This window comes from Poecilia reticulata, linkage group LG4, assembly GCF_000633615.1.
Source record: "Poecilia reticulata strain Guanapo linkage group LG4, Guppy_female_1.0+MT, whole genome shotgun sequence".
Taxonomy (NCBI): Eukaryota; Metazoa; Chordata; class Actinopteri; order Cyprinodontiformes; family Poeciliidae; genus Poecilia; species Poecilia reticulata.
The window spans coordinates 6,413,958-6,439,074 of record NC_024334.1 but is presented as its reverse complement, the minus strand read 5'-3'; the positions used below and the strand labels follow the sequence as shown (position 1 = coordinate 6,439,074).

At 38.6% G+C, this 25,117-nt stretch overlaps 2 protein-coding genes across 5 annotated transcripts in view; one reads left to right on the top strand and one right to left on the bottom strand.

Moving 5' to 3' along the window:
* Positions 1-441: 441 nt before the first annotated feature.
* LOC103463517 (uncharacterized) lies at positions 442-12,501 on the top strand. The gene is made up of 16 exons (XM_017304250.1): positions 442-630; positions 1,026-1,189; positions 1,279-1,323; positions 1,406-1,515; positions 3,177-3,346; positions 3,463-3,623; positions 4,032-4,242; positions 4,631-4,921; positions 5,151-5,366; positions 6,487-6,647; positions 7,266-7,372; positions 7,533-7,702; positions 7,897-8,057; positions 8,748-8,958; positions 9,687-9,893; positions 10,596-12,501. The coding sequence occupies exons 1-16, from the start codon at positions 576-578 to the stop codon at positions 10,922-10,924; spliced, it is 2,769 nt and encodes a 922-aa protein (XP_017159739.1). The 5' UTR covers positions 442-575; the 3' UTR covers positions 10,925-12,501.
* A 186-nt stretch (positions 12,502-12,687) lies between these two features.
* rubcn (rubicon autophagy regulator) overlaps positions 12,688-25,117 on the bottom strand; it is a 22,967-nt gene continuing 10,537 nt past the window's right edge. For 2 of the 4 annotated variants that reach the window (XM_008406828.2, XM_017304505.1), the window contains 10 exons: positions 24,560-24,634; positions 21,271-21,331; positions 20,797-20,929; positions 20,520-20,665; positions 20,069-20,133; positions 19,382-19,620; positions 18,115-18,176; positions 17,863-18,016; positions 16,786-16,879; positions 12,688-13,476 (listed from right to left, as the gene is read on the bottom strand). In XM_008406828.2, the coding sequence (XP_008405050.1) occupies positions 13,322-13,476; positions 16,786-16,879; positions 17,863-18,016; positions 18,115-18,176; positions 19,382-19,620; positions 20,069-20,133; positions 20,520-20,665; positions 20,797-20,929; positions 21,271-21,331; positions 24,560-24,634 (1,184 nt within the window). In that variant the 3' untranslated portion in view covers positions 12,688-13,321. The remainder of the gene's footprint in view (positions 13,477-16,785; positions 16,880-17,862; positions 18,017-18,114; positions 18,177-19,381; positions 19,621-20,068; positions 20,134-20,519; positions 20,666-20,796; positions 20,930-21,270; positions 21,332-24,559; positions 24,635-25,117) is intronic. The other 2 variants (XM_017304506.1, XM_017304507.1) reach the window with 1 other exon arrangement.

The following is a 25,117-nucleotide window of genomic DNA, read 5'->3' as shown; positions in this document are numbered from 1 at the left end:
TCAATGCAGAACTGGAACAGGATGTGATTCCCTGCAGGTGGAGGTGCTGAAAAATAAAATGGATGAATGCTCATTGTAGGTGTGAAATAACAACTTATTTCTGCCCTTATTCTGTTTTTGGTCCATAATGGATTGGTTTTTTTTTGTGGTTTTTTTTTCTGGTTATTGTTATTATTATTAATATGTACTCCTAAAGAATTAAATGCATTAAAACTCTCTGTCAATGTCTGTATTCAGTATAAAATCAACTTTTTGACATGATTAATAATAAAAAAAAAGTGTCGCCTGAAAATGCAAGCACAGATTATGTGTATAATGCGTAAAATAACAAACTATAAGAAATTTTAGATCCAACTATTTTTTATGAAACTTATAAATGAATTTTAGGTGAGTAGCTTGGTGTAGCTTTGATTAAGTATTTTGCTGGTAGATATGGTTAGATTGCGCTTTAGTCTCACAGGATTTCCTTTCCACGGCGATGTTCCTGTAAGTAACAAAAACAGGAGTCTCAGTGTGTGTGTGCTCAGTACTAGCAGGAGTTTTTCAGTGCATGTTGTTGAACCCGTGTTTGCAGCATGATTCTGTTTCAGCAGAGGCTCAGCTTCTTTTCAGGGTGGCTCTTACTGGCAGGTAATTAAAATCTCTTTTACTCCTTTTTATGTTGTTTGTCACAAATTATCTGTCTCCTATTAAATTGATCTTAAAACATCTCATGGTGTTTGAGTTTAATCTTTTCTGTATTGTTGGTTCAATAAATGGGCTCAAATTTCAAATCAGGACATTTTCTGATGATTCATAAAACGTCAATGCTATTAAAATAAACGTATGTGAATTTCCACTTAGGTAATAATATTGATCAACCTCCGTATTTTAGTTTTAAGTTGAATGGTGTGTGTTTGCAGGTTGATTGTTTTTCTATAATTTAGCCTTGATTTACTGCTTTTCATTCTTACTCTAAAAATAGAACGCAAAGTTTTTACAAGACCACAGACAGGTTATCGACAGTTTTATCTATTTTTGCACAGCTGCAACATGCCATGGTAAACTGGTGTGTAAAGAAGGCCAAAGTGGTCCGACTCAAGATTCCATGCAGGCCGTGTTTGACATGCAGCCCTTCAGGCCAGCTGTAAATCTCAGTAACCCCACCATCGCCCACATCTCCTTCACCCTGTACGCCGTCCTCGGAGTGGTGAGTAAATGCATGTAAACTGAGAGGAAATTAACCAATAATCTAATAGGATTTACCACAATCATTCATTGTTATTTTCTGCTTTTCAGAACGAAAAAGCTCAGTTACTCACTACATTTCTGTGGCTCAGACTGGTGGGTTTCATAGATGCACAGATAATTCATTTTACACTGATTAAGAAGTTCACTGACATGTATTTCTGTTTGCTGGCTGCAGTTCTGGCACAACGAGTATTTGGTTTGGGAACCTGAGAAGTGTGACGGTGTCGCCAGGATTTCTCTCCCTGTGAAAGAGCTGTGGTCTCCAGACATCATCGTTTATGAGTTGTAAGTTACCTGTTTTGTTATTTTTTTCTTGATTTATTTTTCAGCATGCATGGACCTTCAACATTCATTTAGATAGTAACTGAATGTCATGACGTTTGCTGTTTCAGTGCATCTTTAACTTTGAGTGTTTCACATATTTGATAGTGCAGCTTCTACTTAAGCAGCAGGTACGTTAGAGCAGTTATGCAAGTTCACAGATAAAGTAAGACTCAACTCACGTGGGTACATAAAATATATAAGGATCTGCATTATGGTGATATGAAATATTTTCTCAGAAGAAAACAAGCTGGTTGGGCGTGTCTATAAAAAAAACATGCTGCCTTTAATGTGTGTCAGTTGATAAGGAGTCATGCTGCATACGTTTTGCTGATGACTGTATTTGTGTGTATCGTTTGATAATGTTAGTGTTGCTGGAACTGCAGTATGGGTCCCTGCCCCCTCTTTCTTTCAGCCTGTTTGTATGGCAACAGCTTACAACAGATGTCTCATCAATGTTCTGCAGAAACAGGTCCAGGTCGTATCAGGTTACATAGAATTCAATTAGGTCCAAATTCAGTTCAGATCATTTTAATTCAGGTGATCCTTTGGCTGCATTCAGATCCTATTTCATTTAATGAGATCAAATAATTTACTTTTAATCAACTTCAGTATATTCAAAGTTAGTTGGTAAAAAAAAAAAGATGTCTATCCTTGGACCAATCACTCATCATGAAAAAGAAAGTGGTGACAGTGGAGATTAAAGAGCCAACTTCAACAGCAGAAACCAGCCTCATCTGTCACCACGAACTGGGGCAGAAGATTTAATACTCAGCATCAATCAAACATGGATTTTACTTTCTTATTAATGAAATTCTATCCTAACAATTTAGTTTCCCACAGAAAAGAATAGAAAATGACTTTTGCTCTAACATTGTTTTAAGGAGCGTGTCACCTGGGATTCGTTTTCTTTGTGGTGTCTACAAAAGAAGCAGATGTTGACATGCATGCAGGGCAACTCCCTTGTTTGCTTCCCGACATTGAATTTTGCATTTCAAAATATGGTGGATCTATTCTTGCTACTGTTACTTGAGAAAATCTGTATTTAAAAAAGCCCAAGAAAACATCAATTTGTGGTCAATCAGAAGTGAAGCAGAGTGATAAGGGAGTGCAGACAAGTATGGAGAAAAGGGAATTACACCTGTGGCTTGATGTTAGAGCTGCAAACAGGCCTGAGACTAATTAAAACCATGGAGTTGAACTCTAATGGTTAAAAAAAAAATTATGAAACTAGAATTTACTTGGCAAGACTACATGTCCTGCTTGGGTTGGGAATGCCTGGGGAACCCCCAGAATAAGCTGGAGGAAGTCCCTGAGGAGTGGGATGTCTGGGGTTCCCTCCTGGATCTGCTGCATAGATGAAACTCTGAATGTTTCTCCTAAAACACAGTAGAAACATATTGAATGTTTGCACCTCTCATCTTGTGCTTTATAATAAGGAGGTGTGCAAACTCTGGAGCATCAAAGCAGTTCATCAGAAAAAGACCCAGATCATACAAATAAATAAAAAACACAGGCATGCATACAAGGGCCACGCAGTAAACAGATGTTGTGTTTTCTGTGAAAATACATCTCCTAATCTGCTTCATTGTCCCCTGCCGTTTCCTCCTCCACTGCCTTCCAAGTGTGGATGATGATGTTTCCCAGGCGTGTCCTTACGTCTACGTGAACCACACAGGACGCATTCGCTGGGACAGGATGCTGCGGCTTGTCTCAGCCTGCAACCTGGAGATCTTCAGCTTTCCTTTTGATGTGCAGAACTGCACATTCACGTTTGGCTCCTACATGCATACAAGTAGGAAAGCTTTCTTGGTTTTTAACAACAACAAAACAAATCACAACAGGGAGCCAGTATCAACATTCTTGTTGTTGCTGCACTTTCTCACACTGCCTGGTAATTCTTGTTCTCAGTACGTGACGTGAGAGTCAGTCCAGCTCTGACTTTTAGCGAGATGTCAGAAAACTCAAAGCAATACCTGGAAGCCAGTGGAGAGTGGGAGCTGGTGGACATACTGGGCGAGACGTCCATCCTGAAGTTTGGGATCGACGAGTGGGACATCATCACCTTTTGGGTTTGAGAAATAATATTTTACTGATTTCACAAGATTTAAATGTAGAAATGCTGTTGCTAGGGAACTGTAGTTTGTTGTCTGCAAGATTGGATTGAAAGTAAGTGACTTAGAAAATCTGGCATGTTGACAGTATGCTAGTGAAAATTGTTGCCCAAGAGCAGAATTACTTATAATTTTTGCTCCTTGAGAGAACCAGTTCAATATCCAGCAATAGATTATCTTTTTAAAATAGTCAAGTCATTTGTGCTTCCGTACAATCAAAATGGCGGTAGAGTATCCTGGTGTAGGAAATGTGACGTCACAGCTAAAAGGTCATGAACTTCCTTTAGAATTCAGCAGAAATCAAAACCAATGTGCATAAATCAAAATTAGCAGACTTACAGCTGACAGTTTTCTTTTGTCCTTTAGGTGGTCATAAGGCGGCGCCCGGTGCTCTACGTGGTCAACCTGCTGATCCCGAGCTCCTTCCTCATGCTCATTGACATTCTGTCCTTCTACCTGCCCCCCCACAGTGTGGACCGGGCCTCCTTCAAAATGACCCTGATCCTGGGTTACACCGTTTTCCTGCTCATAATGAACGACCTGCTGCCCAGCACAGCTAATGGAACGCCCCTCATAGGTCAGAGATTGTGTTAAGGGCGTACTGTTATGAAATAAGGTCTGTGTTGGTTAAAAAGAGTTTGCTACCAAACTGAAATAAGATTTTGTATCATAGTTGAAGTTGCAGAATGTAACTTTCATTAAAAAAATGCTGTTATATATTTGTCAAATTTGACAATATGAGAGTAGAATATAAGACAGATAAGTTGTGAAAAAGTTGAGGTCCTCTGCTTTCTCCCAGAACCTGCAGAAATACACTGCTCAGTCAGAATTGACCAATCAGAGCCAGGAGGAGGGTTTTAGCGCTGTTAATCACTCCTGTGTTCACCCTTTTGCTCTTTGCTTTTTGAAAAGGCCATATTTTTACATGCTGCAGCTTTGACGCGTTACGTGTTCATCTTCATCAGGTATCTATTTCTCTGTGTGCCTGGCTCTCATGGTCATCAGTCTCCTGGAGACAGTCATCATCACCAACGTCCTCCATCACAGCTCCATGAAGTACCAGGAGGTTCCAAACTGGGTTAGAGTCGTCGTCTTCAAATATATCGCAACCATGATCTGCTACCGGTGGCCCGAAGGCGTCTCTCCCATTCTTAAAACACGGGAAGATAAACCTGAGAGTTCAAACGGCAGCGAAGGCGCGTGGGTCATCCAGCCAGTCAGCCAAGCAGCCGACAGGCACCGAACCTACAGTGAAGGTAAGCAGGGAATTAGAATGTACATCTGATTTTTTTATTTTTTTTTTTACCTGTAATTAAATCATTATATTTTTCAGACATAAATTAAAACTGAATTGGAAATATCAGGAAATGTACATTTTTATTTAGTAAGAAGGGTGTCCCAATCTTCTTACAATTTTAATGTGCAAAACTGTAGATTTTGAGGGTAAAAATAACACTACTCTGGATTCCGTCTCCTCTGTTGTAGACACAGTTTCTCTGCCCGAGCTGCAGCTGATCTGTCAGTACCTGAAGGACCTCCGCGCACATCTTCTGTCGGTGCAGAAGGAGAGCAAGCTGCTGGACCAGTGGTGTCACGTAGGATACGTACTCGACTTCCTGCTCTTCCGCATCTACCTGCTTCTGATCAGCTGCTACGCCATGGTCATTATCACCATGTGGTGCATCTGGATCAGTCAGACCTAACTGGACACGGGTCAAATGTGTCAAATAATCACAACCTGACGTAAGATGTATTTGTGCAGATTATTTGTTACAAATGCACCCAGACTTGCATTTTAAGATACTCTGGTTTCCTGAGATGGTGGTAGAGTTTGTGTTTGTTGTTGAATCTGTATGTATCTTGTGTTTTAAAGTTGTAATATGTCTAGCAGCTATAAAAAAAATAGACACTTTGATTAACAGAAAATTGTGATTGAAGTCAATTTCACATTTGTTGTAAAGTTTATTTCGTCAGAAAGTTCTTGTCCACCTGTTAAATTTTTTTTTTTCTATTTACTCTCATGCATCATCCATATTTTAGCAAACACATTTATATGTATGTCAGCATGCCATGTAGAGATATGGCACAGATAAATGATATTGCTTATTTATCAATTTTTGCTGTTAATCAACATCATTTAAATAAAATATGACAATAATATAAAATGAAAAGTCGGAGCTTCAATTATGTTGTTTTTTTTTGTATGTGTGCACTATAATTTTTACCTGATTGATTGCATAGTTGTATATTTATTATTGCCTCTTGTTATTGTTTTTTTTTAAATTGTCCATTATTTTTAATGGAAGAAGTTTGCAGTTTGAATTAGTTTGTTGTTGGTTCATATCAGGGAGGGGATCCAGAAAGGATTTAAGAACCAGTTGTAAATCCAAACACTATTTTTATGCAAATACAGCCATAAGAGCTCTTATTACGACTACCAAGGCAGTAAAGGCCTTGAGTCATGCACCTGTGTCCCAAATTGAAAAGTCAATATTAGCTGCTGGAGGAGGTAATAGTTACGGATGAAATCATATGACCAAAGCAGAGACATCTCCGGTCGATGAGCCAGTCTACTGAACATAATCTAAGGAACCTGGTGTGAAAATTATGGAGATTTCAAATATCAAACCTTTTGCACTAATCCTCATCTTTTTCACTCTGTTTGATGGTAAGACAATTTTTTGATGTGTGCATTTTGTCTTGTTTTTATATTTCTACATTAAAAGTCTTGTCTCAATAGGTACATGCAAATAACATAGGAAGTATAATTTTATTTTATCTGCTATAAAGTCTGTTTTAATTTTCTGTCTCTTTTCCAAAGGTTGTGTAGCAGCTTTAAACTGCACCAGTCCGTCTCCCGAGTCCTTGTTTAAGGAGCTTGACAACCAGTTATTCCGTCAGAACCTCATCCGTCCTGTCGCAAGCTTCTCAGAGCCGCTCAACATAACAGTCRGCATCACTGTGGTTGGGATTTTAGGAGTGGTGAGTCTAAACTATTTATTCATCAAAAATGAATTTTTGCCAACAATGCAAACGGGCCAGCACGTGGTAAGAGTGGATGGTTAATTACGTCAAGTTGCTCACTTATATGGTGATGTAGAGAAAAAGATCAACTTCCTTTAAGAGAGAAAATCGGGCTGTACCTGCATGGGGTTCCGAAAAGACAGAGCAGACCCACACAAGAACCACAGGCCTAGAAGTAACTTATGTTCTTTAAGATACTTATTTATCTATGTATATGTATTTTTGAGTGTGTGGTTAAATTTGCTTTCTGTATGTATTCAAAAGTACTGAACAGTGGTCAGTGGTCGCAATCATCTTGCAGTAATTTAAAAAATATTGTTTAATTTCTAGGATGAAAAAACCCAAACGCTGACAACTTTCTTATGGCAAGGTCTGGTAAGAGAATAATGAACTACTTGATGCAATGCTCAAGATAACAAAGATCATTTCTGTAGAATGTCGACATTTTCTCTCTATAAATATGTTTTTTGTTAAATTTACGATGTGAAATTTGATCTGTTTTTCAATTGTAATGATAATGAACTTATTTTTAATGTGGTTATCTGCTGAGCAGGGGCTTTGTTTGTAATTACATAGGAGTGGAAAGTAGCAGGACTCAGCTGGGATGAGCAGGAATGTGGAACTAAAAGAGTCTCTGTACTTCGGGAGAAGCTTTGGGTTCCAGATGTTCACATCTCAGAGTTGTAGGTCTAATCTATTTTCATTCTTTGGTGGAGTTTCTATTAGAGATGTTATTCTACAGTACCTTAGTATTATTAGGGAAGTTATAATCAAAATGTTTTAGTACAGCAGGGAACAAAACTGAGTTTATATTGTCTTGCTTTTCTCTTCTTTTTTTTCCAGTATGGATGAGAACAAATCTCCTCAAACTCCCTACGTTTACTTAAACAACACCGGTCATGTTTATGATGATAAACCCATTAGAGTGGTCAGCTCCTGCAAGCTGGAAATCTACAACTTTCCCTTTGATATCCAATCTTGCTCGCTGACGTTTGGGTCATATTTACACGTTGGTGAGACAACCATACAACATTTCCATTGCAAAAGAATAATAGCTGAACTGTGCAGTGCTTCCTTGTCATATTTATATCTTAAAACAAGTCTACAAAATATTATACATTTACATTGTAAGTGTACAGTAGCAAAGTGTTTCACTTTCAATGGTTATTGACTGACTGCTGAGCTCTCAAAATGAATGTTTGTCAAGCTTCGGAAATACGGATGCTTCCTGGCATGACAGGAGAAGAGATTCTGAGCGAGTCCAAAGGTGTGCTGGAGACGAACGGAGAGTGGGAACTCTCTGACATAAAAGTGGTTCCATCCGACCTGGAGCTAGATGTAGGAAGCTACTCTGTGGTAAAGTTTAAGGTGGGCTTGGTTTTTACTATTATACTCTTTTCTGTAAAAAAAAAAGAAAATGCATGCATATCAGAACTGCAGTTACAGTAGTTTCAGAATCAGCATCCACCTCCCCGTAGCAAGAAACATTTATCTAAAACAGGGACAAATGTATTACTAAAACAGATTCTGCTTTAATTTTAGCTTTCTATGGAAATGATTTTTCTTTGAGGAAAGAAATTGACAGACTCAGAATTACAGCAAAGCAAAATCTAAAATTGTCTAGCATAAGATATCATTATGCACATTATGTGATGGCCTGGTACAGTATAGTATATTACAGTAAAGTTTAGCATAGCTTAACACAGCATAGTTTAGCATATTACGGCGTAGTGTGGCATAGCATACAGTGGAATACATAGAATAGAGCAGTGTTGAATACTGTAATACATTAGTAGAGTAGGGCATAGTATAATTTAATATATTATAACACAGTGTGGCATAGTTTAGCATGGAATAGCACAGCATAGCATAGTATAGTAAAGTGCAGTATAGTGCAGTACTGCATAGCATTGTGTGGTGCAGTGTGGTCAATATATAATACAGCATAGTGAATAAAGTTTAGTCAAATGCAACAGTGTGGTAAAGTACAGAGCCGTATGAAATAGATGAGCACAGTATATATAGTACAGTGTTTTGCATCCTGTGTATCATCTGCAGCTGATCCTGCGCCGCAGACCAACCATTTATGTGGTGAACCTGCTGGTCCCCAGTTGCTTTCTCGTCACTGTGGATCTCATCAGCTTCCTGCTGCCTCCTCAGAGCGTGGACAGGTCCTCGTTCAAGATGACCCTCATCCTCGGCTACACCGTCTTCCTGCTCATCATGAACGACTTGCTGCCGGTCACAGGAGACAGGACGCCCCTGATCAGTAAGAGACACCTCAGATTTGGTACATCTTCAGTTTTGCATACAGTGCAGCTAAATTGTTACTCTAAAAGGCGCGTCAGTTACAGCTGAAAATACATTCAATGATATTTGACAGAAATAGAGACTGAAGTATATTCAAAATCTATACAACAATATAAGAAAACTCCAGTGAGGAAAAAGTACTAAAGAGGTGCGATTAACAACCACAAACAGAGGCACAAAACAGCACGTCTTCAATCAATAGCATGTGATTGTTTCTTTAACCAGATAAAATTTCTCCTTGAGTCTAAATGTTCAGTCTGTGTTGGCTCGGCCTCACACTTCATCCATATTTCTACTAAACAGCAACCTCTTCAGCACCAATGTTAGCACAGGCGTCGTGTTTATTGACTTATTGGCTACCAGATCTTATGAGGAAGTTCTGATCGAAACAGAAATGAGTCAGTGACTCCGCTCAACTCGGTCTATGCTCTCTGTGTGTGACAGACACGCCTCTAAAATCAAGTCAACCTGCTCTCTGTGAGGAGATGAGCAGCAGGTTTATCTGGTTGTTATCTAAACTTTGTTTCCTGATCAGGTTTCTCACTCACAAATAAACACAAACACACAGAAACAAGTGTGATGTATCCTCCAGCGAAATATATTTAACTAACAATCTCTTCATTGAGGATAAATAAAGTCTGACTCGATAACTTGCGTCAGTCTTAATTGCTTTGATGTTTCCTGCAGACGTGTTCTTCTCCATCAGCCTGGCTCTGATGGTGGCCAGCCTCCTGGAGACGGTCTTCATCACCAACATCCAGTTCAGCTCCAGCCAGTACAGTGCCGTGCCTCGCTGGCTGAGCGTACTGGTGCTGCGTTATCTCGCCGTTGTTGTTTGTATGTCTCCAAAGAAGAGCAACAGAGTTACCGTCTGCCTCAACCCGTCTTACAAAGGTAAAGCACCTTGTGAAATAAGAAACACAGCAGACGCCATATTGGTTGGCTAAGGGAAGTTTAGGATTGGAAAAAATTCTAAGTAGTAGATGAAATGCAAGCTACATATCTGCAACAAAGATCATTTCAAGTTTAAAATATATTTATTTTCCCTTTATTAACTTTTGTGCACACAAAAATATCTCCATGCTGTATGTAAAATGCTTGGCAAAGGCTACAGAAAAGAAAAAGGACAAAGACCCTCTGTATAAAAATGAAACAATTATTTTGAAATGAACCACCAGATAAAGTTTCAACACTTTTGCTGATGTTGCACTTTTGCAACGCCAGCAAAAGTGCTGGTGTTGCATAAAAAGAGCAACACTGGTCCTTTTTATGTCTCAGATGTGTTTAGATGTTTTCAGTACAGAAAGCGAACTAAAAAAAAGTGCAACCAAAAGCTACCTTCTTTCACCACAATAAATATTACAGAAATCAAAAATGAATTTAGAAAGGCTTTAAACCAAACAATGCACACATAAAAGGAAAAACAGAATCACAAGACAAGAATCACATGAATCATTTCCAGAAAAGTGTTGTTAAAAATAAACTTTTCTTTGCTTGTACATAAATTTTACGGCCAGACTTAAAAATGGGCGTTCCGTTTTCAGTTGCATGTATCAAAAATGGTTTAAAACCCATCAAAAATCCTCGTTTCCTCAGATTCAACAGCAAACACAAACTCCATCACCATCTCAGGAAACCAGAGCATCTTAAAGGAACCACATCCAGTGAAGAAGGCCTCCACCCCTCCTGCTCCTCCCCTGGAGCCGGCTCTGGAGGAGCTGAAGAAGCTGACCAGAGACCTCACAGCCATCCGTCTCCAGGTGGACAAACACTTCCACGGGTCCAAAACCGCAGAAGAATGGCAAATGATTGGGATAGTAATCGACCGTCTGCTGTTCTGCTTGTACGTAGTCTTCATTATTGCAAGCTTCATCACCATTATGGGTATCTGGATCTGGAATAATACATATGCAAATCAGAGCTAACATTACAGAGCTGCTCCAACATGCTGCCACAGTGTCGATCCAGTTTATGTTATGTACATTAACAAAAAACCAAAACACAGAGAAGCACTCTGGAGTCGTCTGGTTCCATTCTGAAGGACAGGAGACATCTAGTGACCACCCTCTGATATCTAACCTTTACCTAGCTTGTTTTATGGTTATAAACGTGCTATAAAAACCTGTAACATGGGCACATTTTGTAAAATTCAGATGACTTCCGTCAACACACAAGAGACTGCTTAAATGTAAAACTGGATTTAAAAAATGGCCATGTTATGTTTGAATTAGGAGTTTGTAAAAATGTATGTTAAAACGTATAAATTAATTTGATTCCACAATGTTTGTAATCAATAAAAGTATATTTCAAAGTCCCACTGCCACCACTAGATGGCACCACTGTGAAAATGTGCTGATAATTGTTAATCATGACAAATAAAATGTAAAGGACGACTCTCCATCACACTGATAAAGCAGCTCTGGGGTAAAAATGGATCTAAAAAAACAGGCATGTTGCCATGGAGAGCTGGGAAGTCATAAGAGTAAAATTCCAGTCAATTTTAATGCTTTCTGAAGTACTTCAGTCAGAAAAAGCTGAGCAGTCTGACATATTAAAAGTTAATAACCACTTTAAACTGAAAAGTCTCTTTAGTAAAAAAGAAGAAAAATCAAGTGCATAAACAACGAATGGATCCATTGTGAAGAGATTAGCTGTTAGTAATGAGACTTATTAGAGGTACAAATTATCCAGTTAAGACTATTTTTGCTGATCTTATTTATGACAAGTAGAACCATTTATTAGCTATTTGAAACCTCGAGAATAAATATAACATACATTTCTGCTCATTTATACTGGTCCACAAATGAAAAATATGAAAATCTAATCGTTAACATAAGTGCAAAACACTTTTCTAAAAAGTCTAAAATACAATTTTTCACCTAATCTCATTTCTTTAGACAACACATGGAGTTACCTGGAAAAAATAAAATAAAAAAATGTCACATAACCCCCAAACATGAACGGGACGATCATTTTAAACCTCACAGAAAGCCAATTTGCTAAACTTGAGTTTAACCTAAGAAAGTGATGAATTAAGTTATTACAACATTAGATCAAAACCGCTTCAGGCATCATTAGAGTCAGTAACATTTCAAGCTCAAAGTTCACGTTCTTAAAACAAACATTAGCAAAATGACATCCAAACTCCACCAGAACACACCGGATCAGTGCAAAGAACCAAACACGCAGTTATCTCAAAAGCTGCAACAATAGAAATCAGCAAGGGCAGCAGGTAAATATGCACACGCATTCAAAGTCCACTTTAGTTACCACACACACACGCACCCCAAGCAGCAGGACGACTGATCATTTCCAGTTTTACCGATAACGTTTGCAACAATGACTCCCGTTCCTGCAAATTCAGCTTTGCTGAGACACTCCACCATCGTTTCCGTTACATGCTCATTGGTCACAAAAGGTCGGCATAAAACACAAAACATAAGGCTCAAAACATAGAAAAGCACATTGTAAATATTTTCTTAATATTCAAAATAAAACAAAACTGCACCTGAAAAGTCCATTTAAACAATTATTACTCGTCAAATCTTAAAAGTTATGCATTTTTAAACTTCCAGTGTTATTCTCACAAATAAATGAATCCTACCATGTTAGGCGTCAACGAAACAAAATGTCAAACTAATAAAATAAGCATTTTACCAGTATGTGTAAAGAGGGACAAGCCGCGGGCTAAATTAAATACTCTTATTTTGTTGACAGATTGGTTACATTTCACAACACACAAGTGCTGAAAGTTAAAGATGGTCTTTGGCTCGTGTTGCAGATAAAACTGCAAAATTATTAGCATCAAGTGACTGTGCAAGGCCGCAGGTTTGATCTCTCATACAGAGCTGGTCTATTTGTACAGGAATGATTCAGCACTGTTGAGGAAAGCTGGTAAGGAGGAGAAGAGTTACATAAATATAATAAACTTAAAAATAATTTTCAATCAAAACAATTCAACAGATTTTTTTGAGGCGTAAAGGCTGAATTGTTAGCTTGTTAGGTTTAAGAAATTAAATCTTCAATGTGTCAATTTTAAAAGAATGCCTTATTAGTTGTTTTTGCCCACGTTGTGGAGAAAATTCAGCTAAATTTGCATAATAATCGATATACTTTTCAAGCATTAATAAAAATAAAGTGCATATCTTGAAGGGGCTTGTAGAAAACATTCATCTCAAAACTCCACTTCCATACGTGGTCAAAAAAAAAAAAAAAAAAGAAGCTTTCTCTGGTGATCTGAGAGGAATGAGCTGGAGACGGGGAGAAGGTCAGAGGCTACAATCATCGTCGATTTGTCCTCCAATTCTTCTTCTTTCCTGAGGTCATCGTGTTGCCGGCACCAAGTCTCCCCCTCCTTCGTCCTCTTGCTCCTCCATGTTTCTGCGTGCCATCCTCTCCCGGCGCTCAGCCAGCCTCCTACACCGGGGGCAGTCTTTACTCGTCCTGAAGCAGCTCTGATGGTAACAGGCGTGGCACTCTGAAAGGGGAGGAGGAACACAGGAACATTAGCACGCAAAAAGACAACTACACGTCGGACTGCGTGCAAAAGCCAGTCGCAAACAGGCTCAACCAGTTTGCGCGCCGTCAGATAAGTTGCACAAGAAAAAAAAAGTAGCCAATCAGAAGCAGAGCTGAGGGAGGACGGGCGTATAAAAAGCACGGAGGTGAAAGTCAGCGAGGCAGATGGGAGGAAGCAGTTCGTGCCCTCAGAGTCTCAACATTAAACCTGCACAGACTCGTCCTGATGCTCATTAGCAGTGAAACCAGTTTCAACCTGTGCAGCACTTCATTTCATTTGCCCTCGTACGAAATAATGTGGAAAAACATCATGTCTAAGAAGATGGATTCATGAGATGAAACTCAAGGTGAATTTAAAAACACGTTTATTTCAAGTTGAAGTGAAGATAAAAATAAATAAATAAAAAGCCACAACTGTACAAGGCATAAATAATCTCTTCAACATCACAGATGAATTCTGACAGCAAACCAAAAACTAGCGGATAAAGAAAATCAAATAGAGAACAACGCAAGTGATCAAACTAAAATCCTCCACTTGCTCAGGCAGAAAAACATGAGGAGAAACCAACTCTGACAGGCGTCCATTTTGAAATTCAGAACCAAAAGGAGTTTAAAACTGTAAACACGATAGAGGGGACGCACACCTTCTGTGACGTCATTTAGCAGCATTATTTTTCTAATGAAGGCAGCCATTCAAAGCTAAACAGAACAAAATATGACAGCTATTCCTTCTGGAACCAGAAGGGATAGCTTGAGTTTAACCTAGAGGTACAAATTATCCAGTTAAGACCATTTTTGCTGATCTAATTGCAAATCGGATGTCCACCACCATCTGGCAAAATATCTACCCACCACCAGCTGTGCAACCAGAAGAGCCAAAACCAACACCAGCCCAGTAACACCAGGAACGCAAAACAGTAAATGAAGAAAAGTTAAAAAGATTCCCACACCACAAGAAGATCATAAGGGTGCGAAACGGCAGTGAGAGATGTCTAAAATGGTTGAGAAAATTTCCAAAAGACCATGATGCTGAAGCTACAGCTCCACTCACTGTCCCACAACACACCAAATTACAGCTTTATACACCGTTAGAGTGGGTTTAATAAATGACAATTCATTAAAAAGTTGCTAATAAAGAGGTTAGGGATGTTCAAATTCAATCAGTTATTGACTGTCAGTCAATTTAATAAATCTAATCCAAAAATGGTAAAAAGTACATATTAAGTGGGTCTAAACATGAGGAAATTATAGGGATTTTGTTGAAAATTAAGCACCGTCACGTCTATAAAGACAGGACAGAAACTCCTGATACAATCCCATACTGCGTAGTGCATGTGAATTGGGATCAAGGGTGTGCAATTAACAGAGCTAAACTGTTTCAACCATGAAGGCACATTAAGAATCCACTGATCATTTGTTGAAAAACAAAATCTTTGATCCATTGGTTTCAAGCAGCTAGCATGCCGATGCGAGTGAAACATGATATGTGCAGACAGCACACTGTAGCACAGGATTAAATAATGCTGTTGTTAGTCATATGGTGTGATATGACGGTCACAACTGCATCACTTCTGTAACAGTGGCACACATGTGCACAGATGCAGTCCTAGCCTGTTTGGTGCCCTGGGCGAACCACCCAGGAGATCTTGTTGTTGTTTCTATTATGATATCCTGCCACCGATATGACGATCTACCCACAGGTCTAGTCTACATAGAGTTAATTTCCATATCAAAACAGAGAGCAAATATGATGGCTGTTAGTGAAGCATGAGTTAACTGGCTCAAGCTTAACAGCTTAACAGCTTGAGCCAGTTAGTTATTACAGTAACACTGTAATAGTGTGGCATTTACTGCAATGTAATGCTGCCGAGTCATAACACACGTGGAATTGGTTGTAAGAAAACAGCAAACTGGTACTCTGTTTTGGCTTTATCGACTCAGATTCACATTTTTTTTAAAAAAAGAAAAATCTCAATCAGGACATCTCTAGTTTTAAACCCATTTTCTAAAAAATAAACATACAGCAGGACATGGCTTTGAACTGAACAGTTTTTGCTCTATCTAGAAAACAGTCATAATCTCAAGTCTCTAAATTGACCATTAAAAAAAAACCCAGTAAAACAAGAGAGAAAATGTAGAAAAAGTGCAAAATGTGTAATAAATGGAAAAGAATCTTGGATATAAATATAACAAGTCTTAAAACTGTTTTGCATACGGCTCGTACTTTTACCTAGCAGTTATAACAAAATAGTGCTCTCTAATTTCAAGAAACAGGCTTTATTAAACTTTCCAGATAAATAAATCTTCCTCAGCATCTACTCTTGACCTCCAACTCCTCCATCTCCATCCTCAGTCTCTCTGTTCTCCTCTGTCGACGCTCCATCCTCCCCTCCGCTCACCCTGCCTTTAGTTAATCTCCTGGCTTTGCGGGTTTTTTTATTTCTCCATTTCGTCTCGGCTGCATCTGCTGTACCCTCTCGCTCTTCCTTCACCACCTCCGCATTCACTACCACGTCACTTTCGCCGCTCTCTCCTTCCTTCTCCTCCTTGCTTTCGTTTTTTGAAAAAACATTTGCTAGCTTATGTAGTTTCAGTAGTTTGAAGACGGAAATTTTTTCAGTTTTTACTGAATCTGTGTCTTTCTGAGCTTTCTCTTCCTCCTCTGTTCTTACCAGTGATCTTTTTATACACTTTTCATTTCCTTCTTCCTCTTTCGATTCCATTTCTTGTTCATTGTCATTTCTTTTCGAGAAACTCTTTACTCGATTACCCCTGCGCCCTTTCCCCTCCTGTCCTGCTTCATCCAAACTCTCAAGGCTGCTGCACTTTTCACTATCACTTCTGTCTTGCTTTAATCTCTTTATTCGTAGAGGCTTCAACAAACTCACTTTTTCTCTTCTTGCAAGTTCATCTTCACTTCCCTTGCTCTCAAGCTCTTCCTTCCTCTCCTTTTCAGCTATCCCYATCTTCTCCTGTTGCTTCTCACTTTCTACAATCCAGGGAACTGAGTTAACCGTCTTCCCAGCACTAAAATGCCGAAGCGTTCCCTCTCTCGCGGATGTATCCCTGGACTCCTCCTTCCGTTCGTTTCCTCCATCCTGCTGCTCTCTGCTGTTCACCTCCTGATCTACCCCCAGCTCCTCTCCGCCCTCCCCTTCTTTCCTGTCTCTGGAAAGCGCTCTCGCCAGTCTACGAGGGGTCGGGATCTTCCAGTCTCTCCAGTTTAGTTGAAAGGGAATGCGGGAGGACTGGGGTCTTGAGGGCTCACCTTCGCAGCGCTGGCACTTGCYGAGCTGGAAAGGGAAGATGATGTCTTTGTCGTTGTTGCAGAACTCGCAGACAAAGCCCTTCGCCTGACACAACTGAGGGAGAGAGAAAGCAAAAAAATGATTAAAAACTACTGGGACAATGTGAAGTAAGGCTGAAGCGATTAATCGGGTTAAACGTGACGAATCGATTATTGAAGTGATCGTCAACTAATTTAGTAATCGAATAATTGTTAACCTGAAATATGCAGGCTCAYAAGAAGCACATTATGCTAAAAGAAAACACTCAGAGCGGTAATTAAACTGAAACTGTACAAAAAAATAAACATTTTGCATTTAAGAATAAAAAAAAAACTACTTCTGTAAACATGTTCAACCCAGAACTATTAAGAGTAGCATAGTTTTAGCTTCACCTGATATAAATTCTGTAAAAAAAAAAAATCTAATTATTAATCAGTTAATTCAAATATTCAACCCTACACTGTATTAAGGCAAGCAGAAAGAGCTGAACTTAAGACACATCGTTTCTCTACAAATGAGACACTCAAGCAATGCTGTGTTGTTGCATTTTTATTCCCCCCGTTTGAAAGACAGAAATGAAAAAATAAAATTCCTCCTTTAAAGTATTTATGGTAACATTTTATTTGAAGGGATGTGCATGAGAAAAATGCCAACTTTGCATGATTTTGTAAATAATGACAATTTAATGCAAAGTTGGCATTTTTAATGGACTTTCAATGCAACATTAAGAGCAACTTTGCATTAAAAGTGTCATTATTTACCGAATGACATTTCACGATAACAGTCAAACATTGATAAAGACTTCTTTATGTTCATGACAGGWGTTAKGTCATGTTTATGACTGTGTCATGTCAGTCTTATGCACACCCCTTCAAATAAAGTGTTGCCGTATTTATTATACTGTCAAAAAGGCTTAAGTGTTTAATTGGAAAAAATCTGCAGAATGTGCCAGTTTATATATTTTTATCCAGTTAATCATCAGAATAATTAATAACTATAATAACAAATAATTGCAGCACTAATATGAAGTCAACCAGTTGTCATAGCAGCCGTCTTACCACGCAACCAGCCACATGCATGGTGCCAAGCTTAAGCAGCTCTTTCAACCGAGGAGCCAGTTCTCCGTTGCGAACAGCAGTGAGATCGTTGAGCGAGAAGAGGTGAAGGTCCTCGGTCAGGTGACCCGGCACGCTGTCRAACTGGTCAAGAACCCTGAAAGGAAGACGYACAAGCAAACGGGTGATGTTCTCCAGTCCAGGAGCTTTTTCCATCCCAAACAGGCTTTGGTTAATGCGAACAGAGAGGCTTACCCTCTGGCAAAGCGACAAGTCTTGAAGAGATTTTTCATGTGAAAAAGTTGCACTCTTAAAACCTGAAGAAAAAAAAAAAAAAAAAGTTACTCAAGTATTCAATATGAAAAAATACAACATAAATAGAATTGGAGTTTTAAAGAGCTTTTGGTCTAGAGCACTGCTGAAATCCAACCCTTTTCCATTCAGCAAKTGCTACAAGCTCATGTTATCCACAACACTCTTCAGTATGGATGCTATTACTGAAGGAGGAATACTCAAATTTAGCCATTTCCACCATCACAAATGTGAAAACAGCTAAAACTGAAGTCAGAGGAAGCAGAAAAGTTATAAGAAGCCATTTCATTTTAAAATGCTAATTTCTCACAGAGACACATTGACTGCTCCTTATAAAAAAGGGGTGAGACTTCAGAAAATAATAAATGATCTTGGCAGGACCAAAATAGAGTAAGAAAAAAAAAGCAGCAAAAACTTTGAAACATGTCCAAAAAGCCTCAAACGACTCATTTAAAAAGAAACTTCAGTAAAGTCTGGCCCCTTGGAGTCTAAACATCATCATGCTTTCCTTCAATCGGTTTATCTCTCAAACAAAACCCTGAAAGAGTGAAGTGATCTAGTCAGCTGATAATGAGCTTTTACTTTAACTAAATGTGAACAATGAAGTCTAAATCCAAATTTTAATAAAAATATATAGAAACAGCTACAAAAACAGATTTTAAACACTTACATTTTATCAGTTTATTTAATAAGTTTTGGGCTTTTCATTTTATTTTGGGGTCATTTCTTTTTAATTATTAGGCATAAACGTCAGTGCTGACAAGTATAGGTTGCCTCACTGCAGAATAAATTTACTTGAAGGTAAAAACACMATAATGTAAACCTCAGATATCGCTGGTGGTTTAAAATAAATATTCTTTAGGAAGAATCCGTTTTCTACTAAGCTGTGTGAAAAACATTAAAATCCTGTTTCTGGCCATTTCTTTCCTCACCCTGCAGCTCTGTAATGCTGTGTGCCACTGAAGCAGCATTAAGAGACTTTTTTTTTAGCATCATTTTAAGAGCAGCTGATAAATGCTGAATGTCTCTATTCATCCCAACTCATTACTCAAAATGCAGCAGGTCACAAGTTTGTCATTTCACTCTTTGCGGACTTGATATTCTTCCCTCTGGGATGTTTGTGAGGATAAGAAATGTCTCCTTTAGCCGAATGCAACCCGTGAGTCTTCGTAAACATCAGCATGGAAAATGTTACCGCCTCTGAACTCACCCTGACAGACTCCAGAGACTTGATCTTCTTGTACAAGCCGTTGTTGATGTCACTCGGGTTGAACAGAGGGTCTCCTGAAATCTTGCTCAACAGGTCCCGGGCGAAGTTGCTGACGTAGTACTTGCTGAAGTCCCACTTCCTGAGAACTCGGCCGGGAACRATCGCCTGGGCGTTCTCGTGGCAGCACTGGCAGAAGTAGCGGCCGAGGTATTCGCAGTATCGCAGACGCTTGATGTAGTCTGAGGCGAGGGCAGCCAGCAGAAACAACAGGGAGAGAAGACGTGGTCAAACAAAAAAAAAATAAAAAAATCTAATTGCCACTTTTTATATAAATTTGACCAATTAAGACAAAAAAATGTAGGAGATTTTCAGTCTGATTGGCTCAAACAGGTGACAAACTGACAACTGTAACTTTAATGCAAAAAAAAAAAAAAGTATTTTTAATAACAGAGAGAACTTAACATAATTGAGATGATGAATGAAGCTATTAAAAGCAAACCATTTTTCAAAGAAATTAAGAAAAAAATAAAAACATAGAAATAGACTATAAATGAAGTGTCAGTCAGTCTATTAAGCATTAATGTGTCTTAATGTGTTGGAAATGTCAAAAAGGTAAAACCCAATTTAAAACCATCTWGCACTTTGTTTCCTGTTGTGCATTAGTATTACTGTAACTGCAGGTCATACCTGGGTCAATTTTGGTGCCGCATCCAGCACAGCGGTAGTTCTGCTTGGCAACAATGATCTTCCTCCTGAAATGAAACGAAASACCAAACAATTTGGCTATTTAGGTTGCAGTGGTCTTATGCAAACTCACATCTACAATCAATTTTTAAGTAATTTTTAGAAATATCTTTAAATGTGAAGACAAAGAAGATGGGTTTACCTTATGGCATTACTAAAAATATTTGCTTGTTAGGTCCTTGACTTTATCGAGTGTTGAAGTTTAAATTTCAATTATTTTAAATAAATCCCCAGTGTTTGTTACAGTCTTATTTGGCAGGTAGCTCTGATAAAAATGAAGCCCCACATGTTGCAACAAAGTCAATAAATTTTATGAAAAGCTTTTCAGTAAATGACGGTTAAAACAACTGATTTAAAAAGGCAGCAAAGTGAGGGAGAACTTATGTTTACGGACTTTGGTGCAGGATGGATGTTGAAGATGATTTGCGGTCTCGGCGGCGCCCACTCGAGGTTGCCTCGAACTCGAATCCTCAACTTGTAGATATCTGCGTGCTCTCCGTCATCAGGAGAGATGGGCAGAGAGTCGGGAATAGGCAGCAGCTGGTAGGAGACGAGAGGAAAGCTTAGATACGCTCCACTGCTTTCCAGATCATGTTTGCAAAACACAAAACCTTTAACTATTGTCCGAGGGACCATCGTGTTTTAGTTCAGATTAAAATGAGGCGTTGCACCTTCTGTGGAGCATCGTGCTCTGGGACCAGCCAGTCGAGCTCTGAAGCTGCAGGAAGCTGCATGCCCTCGAACTGCCTTAGCAAACCCATCGCCACCGACTCAGCCGAGTTAGACTGGAGGAAGGAGGGAGAGCTAAAGAAAAACAAACAATAGGAACAACATGTAAATACCTCTTAAAAGAGCCACACCTGGTCTCTGCTAATCAACAGAAGCGCAACAAAACCCCCCAGTCTGGTTAACGGTGCAGAAAAGATGCAAATTTATATAAAATGGAAGTTCCTGAAAAATGTCTCTGGAGGATAAATGAGGGGTTTTCTCTGGTTTTATTGTACCAGTTTACTTTTTCTGAGAGATTTAAACTTGCGAAATACAAAAACATTGCAGAGAATAAAAATGATAAGATCAAATAGTACCAGAATTCAAAAGATAAAACCAAAGAGACTTTGTTAATAATGCACAAAACTGCAGCTTACATGGATTCAGAGCTCAGGAAGGACCTGCCACTGGAGCTTACGCTGCGCTTTATGTCTGCATCTAAAGACACAGCGAGAACAGAGCGGTTTAATCAGAGGACATCACAGGTTTACAAGTTTTAACCTGCAAAACAAAGTATTCTCACTTTTTTTGCACCACTGGTAGAGATTAGTTAAAAGCAGTAAAATAAATTAATCTTGGATTACAGTACAATACGAAACTTTTTACTAACTTTGATCCTGCCACAACCAGAGAAGCGCCCAACAAATGAATGAATCTGAAGCATTTTGGTACTTTAAAATCAAATTTAAAGCTGACCAGAGTGTTGAGAAACTTTTAAATCAGTAAAAATTGTGACTTATTGTTTCCCTGGGGGAATAAATATAAAGTGAAATAGAATTAGAATTCATTATTCAGTGGGCAAAACAGCAAAACAAAATTTTAATAGCAACTCTAAAAATGCAGGTCAAACAGATAAATAGTTATCCAATCTTCAAAATGGGAAAGATAAATGAACATCTCTTTCAAGTAGCAAATGGTGTTTAAAGGCTAAATAAAGAGCTCGGTTTATTTTGCCACCATTCACAGCAAAGAATATCAAATAAGAGTCTTTGAAATTTTATTTTACACTAGTACAGATCTCTACCAGAGGTGCTACTCATTGTGAAGGGTGTTGTACCATAAAATATTCAAAGTATCTCAGGGATTTAAAGACTTCAATGCTACAAATAGAAGGAAAATAATTCTATAGCAAGTTAAAAAGAAAAACTGGAAGAAGTTTCTCATTAGCTTTGTTTCCCCATCAGGAAGTTAGAAGAGAGAATTAACTACAGGAAGAGTACAAAAAGCCATTAGACAGTTAAACTGAAGCATTTTAACATTTAAACTTTACAAAATGAGGAATCTACTGAAGAAGAAAAAAACATTTAGTTGATTATTAAATTAAAGCAGGAGCATGCAGCAGAAGCTTGACAGATTCTTCTACATCACCAAAGAAAGGAAATAAGTAGAACAGGTTTGGCAGAGCAGGAGAACGCCTATAGGGGATTTTTCCTCATATCAGTTTCTCTTCATCACAGGATTAACATTTCGGCTTGTCACATAGCACAGATTACACTCGGAGCCTTTCACACGTCCAATAGACGTTCTCAGCAGAAAGAGCCGGTAATCAAGTCAATAAAAAGGCTTTTTAGCTCTGCAGAGGAAAACATCTGCATAATTAGAGTAACATTTTGATTTGGATGAGTTAGCGTGAGACGATGGCTCTGTCTGCGCTGATTATTCAGGCAAGTTGGTGATTGAAATTTGACACAATTTTAGTCTGTCGCAAAAAGAGGAGTGAGGTGCAATCATAGCAGAAAAATTAAGAGACTTTTTGTTGAGGAATCTACCATCAAGGTGAGGGATTCTTTAAGTTACATGAAGCAGAAAATAACTGCAGGTTATTATTATTATTAGAATTATAAAAAATTAAATAAATAAAAATCAGGAAACACTTAATATGTTGCTTCCTATTTTAGATACTGAATCCCAGTACCTACAAGCCACAGTGTTTACTTTTATTAAAAAAAAATTTAAAAAAAATAACAAAATGTGCAGGAAATGTACAAGAGGATTAGAAATACTCACTACCATAAAACATAAAATAATGAAGTGGATGGATTATGATAATGGAAGAAGCTGCAGTTACAGCATGATGCCACTAGTTTCACTCATCTCCTCCTTTAAAGCCGACAGATACAGGCACACAGGTCTCCTGCGCCACCAAAGCCTTGAATCAGCAGAGTAACAAGCACACAGGTCAACTCGGGTGAGGAGGCAGCTGGCTCGTCTCCAAACAAGACAGAGTAACACAGAAACTAATCTCACTATTAACGGCTACTTCTATAGAAAAAAAACCCCCAAACAAATCACTCAATTATGATGTTGGTCTGAACACTGCAGATGTTCAAATATGTCTATTTATTACGAAATTATAACTCACAATTTTGAGCCCAATGACCAGGCGTTTTACTTCCAGTAATCATTCTTTTAGAATAAACAAGACAAGGCCTTTGTAAATTGAATTAAAAGAAAAGGCATATTTATTTTTCTGTACTTTTCCTAGAACCTTCTAATTGTTGTGCACAACGACAAACTATATCCCAAGTCCAGCAGAAAAGAAATGCCATCACATTATAATATCCTAATAAAAACGTGCTTTAAGACAAATTTATAGTAACTCTCAAAATAACTCATACCACTTAAACTTTTTCACTTTTTCTCATGCATTTAATAAAAAATGAAACCTGGTGCAGTTGAAGAAAAATGATACTTTTTTTTTTTTTTTAAACATAAATCTGAAGGAAGTGGTGTGGAAAAAAACTTAAAGAAGGTTCTCTGGTCAGGATTGTAATCTTGCACTGCAGAGCACCCTGAACACGATTCCCAAAACAAAGATGGTGGTGGCAGCTCACGCTTTGGGGGACGCTTTTCAAAGCAGGAACAGTGAAGCTGACCTGAACTGACAGCGTGATAGATGAGGCCATGCAACAAGAAAATGTCTGAGACTCAGCAAAAGACTCACTACTGGAGTAAAGCTTCAGCTTCAAAGTCGAACAACTAGCCTAAAGGTAAGAGTTACACTGTAATGGCACATGCCAAAGCGTAATCATCAAATTATGAATCTGTGGAAAGACTTGAAAGCAGGTCTGCACAAGTTTCATTCAAATCTGAAATTAGACGCGCAAACCTATTAAAGACAAGCTGAGGTTGTTGTACAAACTATCTTACACCGGTTGGCTTAAGCCATTTATGTTTGTTGTAATCAATCCCTCACATTACAGTATATCGTCCTTAAGTTTACATTCTTTTAATCTTTGCGTTCAACTACATTTCTCAATGTTCTGTCACTTTGCTGCTGTTACACATGAATTTCTCCACTGTGGGACAATAAAAGTAATTTCTATTCTATTCTATTGACTCCAAGTCACTAAATAAAATTTGTCACGCTTCCCAGGTTTTTTTTTTAACAAAAACTACACCACTTCCATTTCAGTTCACAATTATGGTCGATCGCCTGTTGCATAAAATTTCAAGTACTTTCTAAGTACATATAAATTTGTGGTTGGAACATGTCAAGCGGTATGAATACTTTTCAAAGTCATTATAAATTACAGATTCTTCATAAAGTCCAGTGAAGCTTGAAGCTGGTATTTTTTTTTCCCCCAGTTTGGATCAGAGCCACCCGCTTCCTCTCTGTATAGAGCCGTACGGAGCTGCGTCGGCCGCGAGTCAGCCAGCAGATACCTGAGAAGAGGGAGGCGAGTGATAAGGAGAGGCCGCTCTGAGACACCGCCAGCAGGGACTGGCCCTCACAGCCATCTGAGAGACAGAAACTAACATTCAGCACTGTCACTGCCCACAGGAGCACACCCACTCAGACATTTCAACACTGGACACAGAGGTGTGTTAGTGTTCCAGCCAAACACAGTCTGCACTCAGAAGGGAGCTGTGAACGTCAAAGGTTAATAAATCAACAGTACTGAAAAATGTAATGAAACGCACTTGGGTTTAATGAGCACGCATCCAAGAGAATCATTAATTATCAACATAATCCATGTTTAGACGTAGATGTTCTGTTAATCATCTCAGGTTTTCAGATGACGGGAGATTTTATGAAGCTTTTACAGCCGGAGCTCCCATATGAGCCCCTAATGGGCTCATCACGTGTCGCCAGTAGGACTATTTTACATCCACAGTCAGCAGACTGGCCGCTGTACTCTGACCTGCAGGTTATAGGAGATGATATAAGCTGATTGGTGAGCAGCCAATGATGTTATGAGATGATGATTCGTGAAGAAAATG